Source organism: Sinohyriopsis cumingii, chromosome 3, assembly GCF_028554795.1.
Source record: "Sinohyriopsis cumingii isolate HCF-2022 chromosome 3, ASM2855479v2, whole genome shotgun sequence".
In the NCBI taxonomy this organism is placed as follows: Eukaryota; Metazoa; Mollusca; class Bivalvia; order Unionida; family Unionidae; genus Sinohyriopsis; species Sinohyriopsis cumingii.
The window spans coordinates 41,649,491-41,666,465 of NC_142963.1; the positions used below are offsets into that span (position 1 = coordinate 41,649,491).

The 16,975-nt window shown below is 34.6% G+C and overlaps 1 protein-coding gene across 1 annotated transcript in view; it reads right to left on the reverse strand.

Annotated features, from left to right (window-relative positions):
- Positions 1 to 11,112, reverse strand: part of LOC149802751 (uncharacterized) — a 103,102-nt gene extending 91,990 nt beyond the window's left edge. Inside the window, exon 1 of the mRNA XM_089953827.1 lies at positions 10,867 to 11,112. Coding sequence (XP_089809953.1) covers positions 10,867 to 10,923 — 57 coding nt within the window. The 5' untranslated portion in view covers positions 10,924 to 11,112. The remainder of the gene's footprint in view (positions 1 to 10,866) is intronic.
- Positions 11,113 to 16,975: the final 5,863 nt, after the last annotated feature.

The following is a 16,975-nucleotide window of genomic DNA, read 5'->3' on the forward strand; positions in this document are numbered from 1 at the left end:
AATTTCTTTTAAATAAACCCGGTCACAGACGTGCTCAAAGAATAATTAACCTAAATCCCTTAGAACTTGTTTTGCTTCAAAGATTTGCCCCATCTCCTGTGGTTACTGTGACCAAGTATTAGGTTTTAAAAACTGTCCATGATTGCAACATACAGAAGTGCCACAGACCATGGAGGAAAATGCTATATATTTAATTACAGTGGTGTGATAAACACCTTGTCAACAAAAAATGCCAAGAATATTAGGATAGTAGCATAAATTTAAACTGATATCACACCACAGTACCAGCATGTACTTTAAATACCTATAAATTTTAAAGGTTTGATTAGTCAAGCATAAATTAAACTTACCATAATTTTCATTTTTAGGTATTGTCTGACTTTGTCTTGGGTTTTATTTGCTGTGTGGATATTACTAATCTTGGTGAAATCAATACTTAGTTTTAAAATAACATTAATAAATATTCCAGCTCACTAATTCTGTACATATACATCAAGTACAACCTAGCTCTTGCCAATTTAGTTGTGAGGCTCACAAATAATATTTTTTATTTTCAAATAACTTGCCATAAATATTCACATTTAAAAGTCAAGTACAATTGCAAACCCAGATAGGGCATCACATAATGTGCCAGCAATTCTATGCACAGTTTGAAGGGATTAATCAGTAGAACGAACAATACAGACCCTGATCTGCAAGAACGTCATTCTACAGCAGATCAGGGTCGTTTGTAATTTGTAATTTAACTCAACTTATAAGCAAGTTTATCTGTTAAGAGTATGTAATACCAGAACAAGGGTTCTCACTAGAATTTTAAAAATTAGTCCAGGACTCATTCTGTCAAAAAGGTTATAGTTGCAAACCTAAAAATAATAGTCCCAATGAAAAGACCTTTATTTCTTTACATTAATTCAGGGCATTATGCATGTATTCTTGTTTCACAAGAATAAAAGGTCATCTGATTATTAATGCTCATTCACTGTAAAATATTTAGCATTATTATAAAAGAATGAAAATTTCAGGCAATTTGGGAAGCATGATTATTGTTTATTTCTGTGCACAGCTAGAATGAATCAAGATAGATAAAAAAAAGTTTCTTTTCTATATCAATTACTGACCTGGCTTAATTCCATTTCAATCAAGGAAATTTGCCCAACCCCCTGAAAGAAAACTCCAATGACTATATTACATTCACTTTTTTCATTTCATTTTTAAGCAACACAATATACTGCATTCACTGTCTTCTTAAATAAACTTAAAAATCTTTTCTACTGCAAGTATGTCCAGTATAAAAATTCTTAAATTCATTTTGTTACATGTTCTTGTTTTAAATGCCCTGCTTAGTAGCGGAATATTTTTTCTGCCTGATGTGCTTGAAGGGCAAAGAAATGATCTTTTAAGGTCTCAAAACCAGGCGAATGAATATTGAGTTTTGCAAGTTCGGCATTCCAGAAGTTGCCACTAGATGTTTCCTTTCAGTCATGATACCATGTGCGTAGAGCTGATTATGCCCCATAGTTTCCTTTCAGTCATGATACCATGTGCATAGAGCTGATTATGCCCCATAGTTTTCTCATTTCCACAGGGATGGATGAAACCATTATGTATTCCACAATTGGTCTGCCTCTTAGGTATTCTGTTTCCTTTATCAAAATTAGATCCACCATTTCTCATGAAACTCAGGCTCATCTGCAACCTGAGTTTGATGCCAAAAAAGCTTGCATTGGGGAACAACAAATAATAATACATGTATGATCTGAATATATGATGCGCACCTTCAGTTTATTTTTTTCATTCAGTTTTTAGAAATCTACATGACTTACATAATCATACATCCAGGAATAAATCCTGTGGTAAGTGGACAATACAAGTGTTCCATTGTTGTGCCCTTAATAGACATCAGATTAACACCAGTTTCATTTTGGACCAACTATGGTATATATCATAAGATCTCTTTTGTTGAAAACCCCATGTGAACATTACTTTTCATTCAGACAGAGCATCTACCTTGGATGCAGGTGGTCACAAGTTCGAGCCCTAGCAAAGTCATACCAAACCAAGACTTATAAAATTGGTACCAGCAACTGCCTCGCTTCTCACTCAGCATTAAGAGGTTAGTGTTAGGACTGGTCCGCTTGATGTCAGGATAATGTGACTGGGTGGGACATCATGCTAGAAGTCTGCGGCATGATGCCCCAGTGCTAGACATCACTATAAACGACCACACTGCAGACATCATAGCGATATAACTGGAAAACAGTTAAGGCTATGTTGAAAAATCCAAAACAAACATACATTTTTCATTCAGAAGGCATAGCAATGACAGTGTTTTCAACAGAGTCAATCTGGTAGACACATCAGGCATCAGACTGGCATCATTTTTAATTAAGACAAACTAGACATCATAAGAAGTTGCTCTCCTGTTGATAACCCAGTGGCAGGTTTATTTTTCATTCCAGAGAATTAGTAAAATCAATATTTTCAAGATTTACACAATGGTGGCCAATTTTTTTAACAGGATATCAGAATGGCAACATTCTATTTAGAACCAAGTAGACAACATATTAGTCTTGCAGAGAAAACCCTATGGTGACGTAACCTTCATTCTGGTCAACAGCAATAACCAAAGGGGCTTTTATCATTGCTTGTAATTTAACTACCAGCCATACATATAGCATAAAATAGTACACGGGAGGACACTTCTCTACTTTCTTGTGTGACCTATTTAAGAATCAATGCTGATATTTCCAGCTACATTTTATGAAGCCCAATAAATTTGGTACCAATGTTTAGTTCTGACATTTGACTTATCCAAAGTTTGGCTTACTATCATACCGGGGCCCAGAGTGGCTGAGTGGTCTAAAGCGCTCTCCGTTACGGATCACTGCCATCTCACCTCTGTCTGCGTGGGTTCGAGTCTAGAATTCAGCTAATGTGGGTATGTGAGAAAGCTTGCTAGTAGTTTCTCGTGGGTCGGTGGTTCTTCCTGGGGTTTTCCCGGGTTCTTCCTCCACCATTAATACTGGCCGCCATGCATAGCCTATCGTGTGCTGAAAAATGGTGTTAAACCCCACAACAACAACAACAACAACTACTATCATACCTTTAGGAAATGCCAGACCATTTTCCCATGCTACTGCTTGACATGGCCATGATCTTGCCCGCTTAATATGCAAGTGAAATCCGGTAGAATGGAATATTGTCCTCTCATTGGTTAAAAGAAAATTACATCCTACATTTAATTACAACTTATTTTCAGTTGACCAATGAGAATGCAGTATTCCATTCATCGCATTGTTCTTGCATATTAAGCGGGAGTGATCATGGACATTTTGAGCAGGAGTGTGGTAACATGGTTTCAACCTTCCTTAAAGATATGATTGTAAGCCTTAGTTTGGATAGGTATACAAAGTCAAATGCATGTGCTAAACACCAGTACCAAATTTATTACGCTACAAGAAACGTTGCTTGAAATATCGTCGTTTATTCTTAAATATGTCACATGAGAAACGAGAGAAGTGCCCTTCTTTGTATTATTTTATAGTAATGTTTGACAGTTAAATTGTAAGCAATGATATGAGCCAGTGTGGCAGTAACAAGATTTTCAAGATGACCCGTGACTGGGGTGGTCATATTGTATAAGCAACACCGTTTTTATTTCTAACCAACTAGACTATTGTCTGTGTGTGCATCAAGTTTTATGGCAAACCTCCAAAAAAGTTAGAAGGAATAGTTGTAACAAACTTGTGCTAATGGATGGGCAGCAGACAACCCATGGAGAACAGACAACAGACCATCCCATAGGCCCTTCTGGTCTATAAACAGCAGAGCTACATGTAAGTACCAGTGACCCACCCCCAGTACATATGGTGCCCCCAGTTACTGACTGTTAAAGCATCTAATCAAAATAATGTTTAACTAACTGAAGCATGGCAATTTGACAAAAGCAAGATGGTTAAATAGTTAGTCTAGTTCTAATATATCTCCATACTTTCACTCACTTCTGCATGCTAAGTGGTGCTATTGTATACAGCAAGATCAGTATCCCAAAGAGGAGAAAAGGCAAATGCCTTGTCATCATCAAGTTTTTTCATTTTGGCATATAAAATAATTTAGATACATTTTCTATGTACAAAAAATACTGTATATTCCTATTAGAGGTGTAAACAATATGTCTGATGATATAAAGTTGTCTGCAAATTTTAACCTTGATGTCATCAACATTAGCCAGTGCAACATTTCTGAAGTTGAACAAACAATGTGATGGACTGAATTTCTTAACAAAGGAACATGCAAATAATGTTTCCTACACTATAACAGTTGATCCAACTGGAAAATATAAAGACTTTGATCTGCCATTGCATAATGTGACAATGAATCTAGGTCTATACAGCTTGTTAGGAGTAATCACTAGAAAAACACAGACCCTGAATCACTAGTACATTATTCACCTGTACATCAAGGTATGCCTTGTTTTTAGTTGGACATAATTTGTCTTTATTGTCATTCAGCAGCAAATCTATTAAAAGTTCCAAAAAGAACAATTTTTGTAAAAGGGATTTTTCACACTCAGCAATTACATAACAATTACAATTATTTTTAAACTAAACTTTTGATGTACAAAGAAGTTTTTTGTTTTTTTTTAAATAATGATTTTGCCAGAAATAATCATCGTCAACAGTAAAACTGTTTTATATGTCACTTATTTAATGCCTGGCATTTTTATCCCATTTAGTTTCAGAATTTCTCTCAAAGAACAGTGCATAAAAAAATTCTACAGGTATTTTAAAGTATTTTCACTTGAATGTATTTTAACTGAAATTAGTACAAGGATTTTATGTCCAATACAAATCATCAACTATTAATCTTGCCACTGAAAATAAAATAATATATAACGAACATCTTTCAAAGTGAGCAAAATTTGGATGAAATGTTAAAAAATATGTACAGTAATGGATGCATTCTGTTCAGTACCATATATACTCACTTATAAGTCGAATCTAACTGCAAACAGCACAGAACATGATCTGCCATCACATAATGCGCCAGCAGATCTGAGTATGTACAGTTTGCCAGGAGTAATCAATAGAGCAAATTACAAAGACCCTGATCTGCAGGTGCATTATGCTATGGCAAATAAGGATCTTTATTACTTGCAGTTTGGGGGCCCCAAGTGGCCGAGTGGTCTAAAGCACTCTCCAATATAGATCACTGCCATCTCACCTCTGTCTGCGTGGGTTCGAGTCTCAGGCTCGGCTAACATGGGTATGTGAGAAAGCTTGCCAGTAGCTTCTCGTGGGTCGGTGGTTCTTTCCAAGGTTTTCCCGGGTTCTTCATCCATTATTAATACTGGCCACTATGTATAGCCTATTGTGTGCTGAAAAATGTTTAACCCCACTACAACAACAACAACATGTAGTTTGACTCAACTTGCATAAGTGAGTGTAACAGCAAATCATAATATGCAATACCATAGTATTCATTATCATGGAAGTCAAACTATGTCTCACTTTCACACAAAAAACAAGGGATTTTTCTGGGCCTGTTTTACGTCACAAATTGTCCACATTCTCAATGTCAAATGCTATCCATTATTCCCGATCTGAGTGTAAACTATTCCCAATATAAAATATCCCCATTTTAAACTTTTCAAAAAAAATGTGACATTTGGCTTTACTATACTGATTTTAGGAATGAAACTGCATGATGTATATACATGTATAGCAATTAGATCTTATCAGTCAAAATGACCTAGTCTTCTGAATTATTTAAATGTTCAAGAATCTATTGTCAATTTTTGTGATTTAGCAAAAATGTAAAACAAAAGACATAATTTGGATTCTGAATCATTTAAATGTTCAAGAATCTTTTGTTTGTAAATTTTTGTGATTTTGTAAGCATGTAAAACAAAGACAAAATTTCTCATGGTTATATTTTTACACAAAAAATTTGGCAATTACATGAGCCCCATTTTGAAAATGTTAAAAAACACCCTTGAGAATCATAGTCTACATAAGTAATTGTAAGTGTACACATGACTAGCACACTATGAGGTGCCATAGCGGACAAAATCTGGTCCAATCAGAACGCTGCCATTGAACTTTTAATGTCATATGTCCAGAATTCAAATTTCATGTGTTGTATCAGAAACACTTGTCCTTAAAGTTCAATTTTCTAAGTCGAGGTTTTAGATTGTGTTCTTCGAATTATATGGCGGTGGTTGAAATTTCAATGTCATAAGGTGAGAATTTCTAATTTATGTAATGGCTCAACGAGTTTATGCTGAAAGTTCCATTTCATATGTTGAGTATTTATCTGTTGAAATACACAGTGCTGGTTGAAAATTTGATTTCAAATGTTGCATTTTTAGATTGTTATCTTCTGAATTACATGGCGGTTGTTGAAATTTTAATGTCATATGTCTCAGAGTTTCAATTTAACATGCTGAATCGCATTGACTGTGCTGAAAATTCCGTTTCGTATGTTGAGTTTTTAGATAGTATCTGTTGAATTACACAGCAGTGGTTGGACATTTTATTGTGCTTGTAAGAATTGCTATTTTTATATGGACAAAATGATGTATTGGTGTTAAAAGTAACATTACACAATGTACACTTTAACATTCAAAATAATATAGAGTATTAAGATACATCATTCGTGTATTTAATTACAAGGCACCATTACATTTCATGCATTTACAGTTTGAAAGTTACCATTCACAGGTCGAGAATTACTATGAACTTCTTCACTAGAGGTTGCTCTCATGAACGGGCTGCATTATTTTTAAACAAGGAGGCTGCTTCTCGTTGCATTGAAATTCAACAGATGAAATCTACTCGCCATAAGAAATGAAACTTTCATCACGAAAAGTTACACACAAAGTGTGAATTGGGTATTCTCAACATGTGCTACTGAAATTTTAACACCGCTGTGTAATTCAAAATATACACTGTAAAACGTCAACACAGGAAATATAACTTTAAACCACCAATGTATAATTCAACATATAAAATCTAAAATCTTGATCTTGAAAATGGAACATTAATGACATGCAATTTTGTCCAACACTTGATACTGAATTTCTCAGCATACGATATCGTAATTTCAACTGCAACTTTCTCACTGGACCAGCTTTTGTCCGCTACGGCACCTCATAGCACACCTCTACAAATAAAAACTCCTTCAAGTGAAAACAATCAGAACTTGGTGAAGTCACTACACAAGCACAGATGAGACCCAATGTTGCTCAACTACAGCAGTGTTCATTCCAGAAATGGAACAAGTGGACATTGGCACTGCTTAAAGAAATCTGAAACAGCTTCACACCATTTTGCTTTATTTCAAATTTGGTCAAATTTTCTTGAAAATTATATATACACACTTATAAGTAGATTGAAACAGCAAACAACAAAGAGCCTGATCTGCCATAGCATAATGAACCTGCAGACCATGGTCTATGATGTTAGTTCTATTTATTATTCCTAACAAACTGCACAGACAGAAATCTGCTAGTGCATTATGAGATTAAGAATGCAGATCAGCATCTGTGCAGTTTGCAACTGTACTCATAAGCAATTATATAAGTTAGTGTTTGAGAAAAAGATGCAAACAGCAATTGTGAACAACGAACAGCACAAATGACAAAGGATAATGCCATAAATTCCCTTTATCTACTGGTCAGGTTAGCTAACAATAGAGGTCACAGCACTAAAGCTTTGAAAATAATGAAACTGACTGTTTGATGTAAGTATTTACATAAGTTCTCAGCCATGATAATCATGCTAATTCCAAACGAGAGTATGCATACCTTACTCAAACTAAGATTGGTTGATCTAAAATACCTATTAAAGCACAATGGTCAAAGTCACAGGAGACGTCATTTCCACAAAACCACTCAAGTTCTGTACCACATGCTGTGAATAGCTTTAAAGATGAGATGGATGCAGACAGTTTCCACAAAATACTTAAATTACTATGCCACAAACCATGACCAAGTGGATGGTTTGAATATGAGATGAGAAAAGCATCTATGGATTTTAGGGTCCAAATGGAAAATGCAAACCTTCCCACTAATACCATTTCAACTACATGCTATGATGTAACCACCAACAAGATGGTATGGTGGTAAATACTGGTCAAACTAAAATAGGACTTATCTCAACACAGCAAAAAAATAACTAATCTTGATAGTGATGAACTATCTCTGACATGGAAGGATAAAACTTTGCAAATGGTGTGACATGATAGTCTACTTGGTGTTTTTGTAGATACATGTAATAACCTATCATGGACTGAACATATCAAACTTATCAGCAAAACAGTTATTTCAAGTTTATGGCTTTTCAGTAGGATAAGACATTTTCTCCCTGAAAGGCACAGAAAACTATTTTATAACAGTTACATACAACCCTATTTAGACTACTGTAATACAGTATGGGATAATTCAAATGATAAAAACATAGCAACGGTAGCACAACTTCAAAAAATGAGCATTTGGGCTGATATCAATCCAGAAGGAAAGCAAGCAAAATTTAGCTGGTACGTTAAAAATATTATCTATTAAAGACTGAATCTGTTTGAGAAAACCCAAATTGATGTCCAATAATAGTACTCCTGAATATTTACAATCACTATTCCAGTATAAACTACCTGGTATTACTCTCCACCTATGATCCATGTCTACCAAACACTATACAATTCCCAAACACAATAAGGAATTATTCAAAAAAAAGTTTAAAATACTCTGGAACATTCTCTGGAATAGTATTCCAGTTGAGATTAGAAATGCCCACTCTATTTCCTTCTTCCAAACCTAATATATCCAGTGGTTTCATTGATGCAGTTAAAATAAATAAATTTCCTTTGTATGATGGCTATCTGGACCATAATTTTGGTAAAGAATTCGACCAACTGGGAAGATACTGTTTAGTAGTCAATTGCTAAAATTATAAAGTCTGCATGGTTTTGTTATCATAATTATATTACACATGATTCGCCTTTTCAACTCCTGTTAACCCCCCCCCCAAAAAAGATCCCTGTTGTAAAACTTTAATGTCCAACCATTGAGAGATGGAGATGGGAGGAGTTTTTTTTACATAAAAATATAAGAATACTCTTTAACAAATAGTGAACATGTATATAATATACTGTTTACATTACTTTTTAACACTGGTGGCTAAGTTCCACCTTTTCAATTCAAATGAGACCTTAGATAAAGATGTCAATGGTCTTTCTTTTCTGGGCCAGAGGCTGGGGGGTTCTGATTCCATACTGGTCCTAATATTTCCTGAAAGAATATGCTACCACTATACCATTTTTTATACAAAGTTTGTATCATGTACACTACTGCATGCCAGTATGTTATTTCATAGTATGAACATTCTGACATCGGCTACATCCAGCGTATGTACATGGGTTGATAACAACACAGTGTGACCAGTTGTGGCTATGTTCACAACGGTGATGATTTCAGGTGATATCAATGGATGGTCTGTTTTAATTTGGAATTGATATGCAGAACAGATAAGAACAACATTCAATAAAAATATTTTGCGAGAAAGCTACATTTACTAAAAATGTATTTTTGTTGTGAAGTGTATCAGTGGATGCACAAGCACAATAATGCTAACTGGTTCAAACATACACAATATTTCAAAATGCTCAATTTTAGCACCAGATAACTACAGAAAAAAATCCAATCCTTATGGGAAAATGCTTGCCGAGATGCTAAAAATTATCGCTAAAATGTTCCAAAGTTTTCTTTCAAGTCCCACCTTTTCCTTTCAGCTGCTGCACTGCTCTCTGCATACCACATACTCACTTGTAAGACGAGTCCAACTGCAAACTGCATAGAACCAGATCTGCCATCTCATAATGCCCTGGCAGACCTGGGTCTGGACAGTTTGTTCAGGGTAATCAGTAAAACAAACATGACAGACTCTACAGGCGCATTATGGCATGGTAGATCAGGATCTTTGTCATTTGCAGTTCATAAGTATGTATATATGGTTTTACATTGCAAAGTATGTACTGTATGTCAGTTTGTTGATGTCATGTCATCATCACTTTTTATATTATGTCTAGCCAATGGGCCAGTTTGTCATTTTTTAAACTTACAGCCATACATAAACAACTAGAACTACAGGGCTGTCTAACACAGTTGAATGAATCATAATTGATATGCACCCTGAACACTTGGGTTGGAAGGGGCAGCAGTTTTGGTTAGGAAAGTTTTACTTGCTTCACACCTCTTTCTCAAATTTGCCGTCACGCATAGTGACACAGTTAACAACAACTGAAATATGTTCTATAATTTGTTGTTATTTTCTTTAAACAAACAGGTTTACATTTTGAAGTTAACCTTTCCAAATATAAAAGGTCTCAATCGAATACTAGTCCTACACAAAACACCTCGACGCTGATATTTATGTTTTAGACTCCCAATATTGTTAAGGTTAGAGTCTTAATTTTCTTTGTAATGAGCCCCTGTGCACGCCAATACATTTTTGTCACATCCTGCCCACGCACTAGTTGCAAATGCAACACTTTAATTCCAATTTTACAGCGAGTATATGAAAAGATCGGTATCTTTAATCTAAGAACGCTTGAACTTACACCTAAAATTCCGACATTAATGCCAAATCAATCAAGTAGTTTATAACACGCCCATCCTGATCATGTTTGGGTGATAACATGACCAATGATGGACAACCATGGAAGCCGGTGCATGCTATGAACATGGATTAACTTGCTGTATCAAAATAATTAACTTTTATATCTAAGAATATTACCCATTACACAAAATCCTACACTTGCATAATCCAAAGACACGTGATATGAAGGCAGAAAACAAGATTTAAAACTTACCTGGTCAACGTCTTCCATAAAACTATCTCCTTTCGCGACATCATACTCGAGATCCATTATTCCTTATTTCGAATTATCAGAATTCTTTGCAGTATATAGCATTAAAATCTCTGCATTGAAAACTCTCTTCACAGTTCTAAAATTCTTATACCCCTACAACACCACTTGTTTAAACTTTGAAAACTTTCTCGCCCCGAAAACGACGATCGATCAAAATGTTTATGGCGGTCAATGGCGGCGTCAGACGATTCCATTCATGGTAAATGGGGTAACCAGGCTAGAGTTTCCTGGAGCGTCCCAGGAGGGAACTTCAATATTTAGCGCCAGTGAGTAACTCAGCAGCATGCCAATCAAATTAAATGCACGAGCCAGAAATTAGTACCAACGGAAACTTCAAAGGTCAAAGAACAGTTATTTCTTTTGCCAGTGGCGGACTTGTAGATCAAAGTATAAATACCTTGCTGTTCTAATTAAGAAAAAGCTTTTGACCCGTGGAAGAGCTTTAAAACTCCGACTTCTGGTCTTGCTGTTTTGTTTTGGGGGGGGGGGGGTATTTTATTTAGTTTGCCTTCCAGGTGATTACTCCTTTTTTGTTAAACAAAATTGTTTTCACAAAATTAAAAAATCGCGCTTTCAAGCTGAAGATGCGTTTTATTTGTAGCAGAAGCACTCGGTAGTTTTTTGAACAGTGGTGGTTGTGGTGGTGCTCTTGTTAGTTGCAAGAAGTTAGAAGAGACTTCTGCTGATGGAGTAACACCAGTACCAGCGTCAGTTATGCTTTTTTTTGTGGTCGGAAATGGAAGTATAATTTATGGCACGACAGAAAATAGTAGTCGTAGTTGTTGTTGTTTCAGTAGACCAGTGAACTGCCACCAACGAACGCCGGGTCACGTCATCATTATCTTCATGTAGAAGTAGTAGTACGATTACTAATCTCCCAGAACCTCTGCAAAACCAGAACATTCTCACCCACCAACCCAACCTGATGATTCTATCAGTTTTAAACTTAACATTCTGAATCATCAAATCTCCTTAAGTTTTTTTTTTACACCATCAAGTGTCACATGCACGTGGGATGTTATTTCTTTTCAACTAAGAAGTACTAGCAAATAATGATATAATCTATTTCTGTTACCAATAAACATAGTACGGTAATCAGTCTTGTTCTATGTACAACAAAAAAAAAAGTCAAATTAATAAATACAACTTTCCAATAGAATCACATTGAAATAAGCATGTTTTCAACTAGTTAGGTAAAGAAACAAAATTGTTCCACGACCGTAGGAATGACTGGACGGAGTAACGATGAAAGATTATCTCACAGGTAACCCATATTTTAAAAACGAAAGTCTAACAAAGAACTTTTCATGTTTTATTTTCTTTGTTTTTGTTTTCTTTTTCTTCGGGTGAATATTTGTATAATTGGGGCAAGGAGTGAGGAGTATTATTGTACGCAAATGTTGAAGTTCAAATCTTTTCAATAAAAATGTATCATAGATTTTAGGAACAGCAAATTTAAAAATAACTGAATTATACAGTTGTCGCTCCTATGTATATGCACTTGCTTAAAGAGCTCGTAATATTTTGTTAACATTGCGAATATAGTACGATTGGTCATGCGCGTGTCCATTAATACGTCAGCCAGTCAGTTCCTTGTCAATGAAACGACAGAGTGGTTGCAGTCTTATTTTTAGGACTCACGGTACTAATTCAGTTCCCATAGTAAACTTAAGCAAACACCATGATATTAAGAATTCAATAACTTTAAATTTTTAAATGATCATAATCAAATTTATATTTATATGTATAGATGAAACCTGGATGTCAGCTTCTATGTTGAGGAAAGGATATGAGCCGCGACATTTTCTGGACCTGCATGTGTTTGAAACATGTGCTTTCAATTCCGCACCAAAGAGTCAGGTGCTAATTTTAGTAATGAGTGTTCCAAACTCAAGACTGTCAAAGGACTGAAATTCCATCACAAAACAACGTCTCTATTTTTTATTACACTTGCAACAGAAATAATCTCTCAAAAGATTCTTTTTCCTAAAATATAACTTACATTATTAACCAATCCTGGTCAGCCAAACCCATATATACTCTATTTTATGTTCATCCAATTCCAGGCTGATTCCCATTTTTCCATACCATTAGTACAATGTGTCCTATATATGATATGTGCGGATGTAGGAGCGTTATTTATTCGTATATTGTATTTAGTATTATTTATTCGTATATGCTGTATATAGTATTTTGCATTATTTATTCGTATATGCTTTATATATTATTTTGCGTTATTTATTCGTATATGCTGTATATTGTATTTTGCACTATTTATTCGTATATGCTATATATAGTACTTTGCATTATTTATTCGTATATGCTGTATGTTGTATTTAGCATTATTGATTCGTATATGCTGTATACTGTGTTTTGCCTTATGCATTCGTATATGCTGTATATTGTGTATTGCATTTTCTATGCGTGAATATTTTCTGAAATGCTGAATTTGTAGATCAATAATTATTCTTAAATTTAATTTTTTTAAAAATTAATGTCTTGCTAAATCTTGAATGAGTATAAATTGTGTTCAATTATAGTATTACTGAATAATAAAATTTTATTTATATTTTATTTTTTGCATTGTTGTTATCAAATAATGCAAAATAGGTGAACAATGCTAGTTTTCATGTATGCTTAAACGGATTAAATATCTCTTTGTCATTAAATTTTACCAACTGCTTTAATAAAAATAACAAATCTATCACATGATGCTCTCTTTGTGTACTAAAATAGTCCCACCGGAATTCGACAAATTGCATGGTTTGAAATGGACAACTTAGAGTAGGTATGGGTACATGAAGTTAAAGGTCTGTTGTGAAAGGCTAACACAAACGTATTGAAACAAAATCACACATTTCTAACTGTCAGGAGGTGGTGGGGTGATATGTGATCGTATATGCTGTATATCCTTATGGTTTTGGGTTATCGTTATCTTTGTGATGACCAACCACGGTGTTATTGCACGGATCGAGTAATCAGTAAAATAACATCCGAAATTAATGGATGGAATAATAGAGATATAGAATAGAATAACACGAGCCCCCTTATGTAAAATACAACAATTTAATAAATTAAATGAACAGAATTAAATCGTATCGTGTTATTTCCCCAATGTGCAATACAGGTATGGCACTATTTTCTTTCCTTTAAAAAATAAAAATATAGTACCCAATCTAAATTTATGTCAGTTAGGTTTTTTCTCCTCCTGGGATCAACAATGTTCCCACTCTTTCTGCGTCAGATATGACGTATCGAAATTCACCAGAACTGGCTATGGTCACCTAATACACACTCGCAAACCTATTACCGTGAATTTATGTCCTGTCTAACTGCTGTTGCATTCCAACTGAAACCATGACATAATTAAACCTCTTTAGATAACCCATCACATTCCGCTATGGCTACACATTACCGGCTGTGATATGACAGTCGACACACATTACTCAATTCTCTGAGAATTCACAACTTAATTCACACGAGTTAATGACTTCACTCGTTGTAAATACTTGTGTTAATACATTCATTATTGCCAAGGAGCTTGTCGGAGGAAAATGGCGGACGAAAGCAATGTCTAATTTACGTTCGCTGACTGGTTAATGGATCAGCATGATTGACAAGTGCGGTAGGTCAAATCCCACTGTGTCTTCTCTGGATACGGGCCTCTAATTGTTCCAGACCCTCTTTCCCTTGGACAATTTGTCTAACGAAAGAAATTACTTATTACTTGCCCCGGAGTCCACCAAACTTTCACCATCGGTAAAAAAACTTGAACTGCTTTTTATCGCAATGGCAATTACTTTAACAGCCTTAATTCTGTACGGGAACTCACAAACCCTCGTTTAGCTTAGCCAATCAAGATTACCACTTTAACCGCCAAAATTCTTATCACTCCCATAGAAGTTATAATAATCTTCTCTAATCCGCCTTTATTAATAACTATTCTGGAAAATATAATTTTATGACACCTGTTTCAAATGGCCCAAAGCTTCCTAAAAGTTTACCTGGGTTGTCTCAAAATCTTGTCATTTACCATTATTGACCTTGCGTTAACATTGTAATCTATCTATCTCTAGTCGTTAATCGAGCGAGTCTTAATTAAATTCAGTTCATGCCCCCATCAGAACAGATTCCATCACTCGTAGTCAACAATTTATAGCGAGTCGAACCCATACTTAAATTGTAATATTTACCTGTCACGTTGAACCTGACAGAATGTACTGCGAAATTATCTCTACGAAATTTTGCACCATTACACTGAACAAACAATTAGTCGAATGCCTTTGATTAGTACTTTTGTCATGCAGACCATTTATTTTAGCAAGGACCTATCTTGCTTAAAAAAAAAAAAGTCACTGATTTCAACACAGAACAGATCAAAACAATAATTAATGAAAGTAATTCTCAGGGCACACATAGGTGGCATATGAGAATACCATCTCAGACCACACTTAGGTGGCATATGAGAATACCATCTCAGGCCACACATAGGTGGCATATAAAAATACCATCTCAGGTCACACATAGGCGGCATGTGAGGATACCATCTCAGGCCACACATAGGTGGCATATGAGAATACCATAGCTTCTACAATTTTACAAGGTGACGTCACTAACCTATGTTGATATGCATCACATCATTGGTCAATCAGTGCAAGAGTATGAAACATTCAGAGGAAATATGAAAATTTTGGGTGCATGAATATAACACTTTAGGGCAGAATAAATTAACTCTCTTGAAGATGTTGTAGAAGAGAAGAAATAGTATGTCGTTATGATGTATGAGTTATTTCCAAATCCTCAAATATCACACAATTTATGATATTATATTCAATATTAGAGCAACACATTTGCCAAGATTTTGGAGCAGTTTGCAGTTATTGGTGGCAAATAAGTCTTCTTAATATTACGATGGACTGTTCGCAATAATAGACTGGTTTTAAAAATGTACTTCTTTCTTTGTAGAATTTGGGACAATTCAATAAATAACGGAATTTGTCACGAATGTAGTTTTTATCATCTTTTCTCAAACAATGTATTGTCGCAACGATCATTTTCAACAGGGAATATGTGACTGAAAGTCATAAACTTCATGAAAGGTAAATACGGATTCCCGGGTAACATTAAAAATAATTTTCTATATTAAAATCTTGTTTTAAACAATGATAAATGTTCTTTGTATATAAAGGTCTTTTGAAGTTATGTTATCCTGATTCTTGATAAATCATGGTATAGGACGTCCGTTTTCCGAATAGTATTCACAGTGTACGTTTGTTTACTTTACTTGGTATCACGAGATTTGTCGTATTGGTTTGTGTTGCGTTGTGTATTTTATGTTTAACTAGGTGGTATTTTCTGCAGTCCTTTTGGCATTTAGTTAGAAAACTATTGTTTGTTATTTGTATTAAACATTTGATTGTTATTATTTATAACAAAACATTATGAATCTGAATCGTTACATAATGACATCGATTAATGTGAGGATGTCATTGTTATTTGTGTATTGAATAATAATCTGTGTATTCCGAGTCTTTTTTTTTTATTATCTCTTTAAATTTACCGGTATCATTATTATATTTGTATGAAATCAACTTTACTATTTTGTTGCCATCTTGGTTTTTCTGACGATGTTTTAATGTGAGGATGTCATTGTTATTTGTGTATTGAATAATAATCTATGTATTCCGAGTCTTTTTTTTTTATTATCTCTTTAAATTTTACCGGTATCATTATTATATTTGTATGAAATCAACTTTACTATTTTGTTGCCATCTTGGTTTTTCTGACGATGTTTTGTCAAAATCAACGTAAATTGTGCCTGATTTCTTAGTAAAGGTGAACATTATTAATTAACAGTGAGTAACCGTCATTAACAAAATGGGTCAAAAACAATTTATGCAGAAATTATTAACATATTTCAGAGCGTTGATGGAGCCATTAGAATTGTCAATAACAAATATCTCGGATCGTCACCACATTCTGCATTGAATATAATAAAATATTTACTTGGGCAATTTATATTTACACGTACATGGTAAGGCCACAGCAT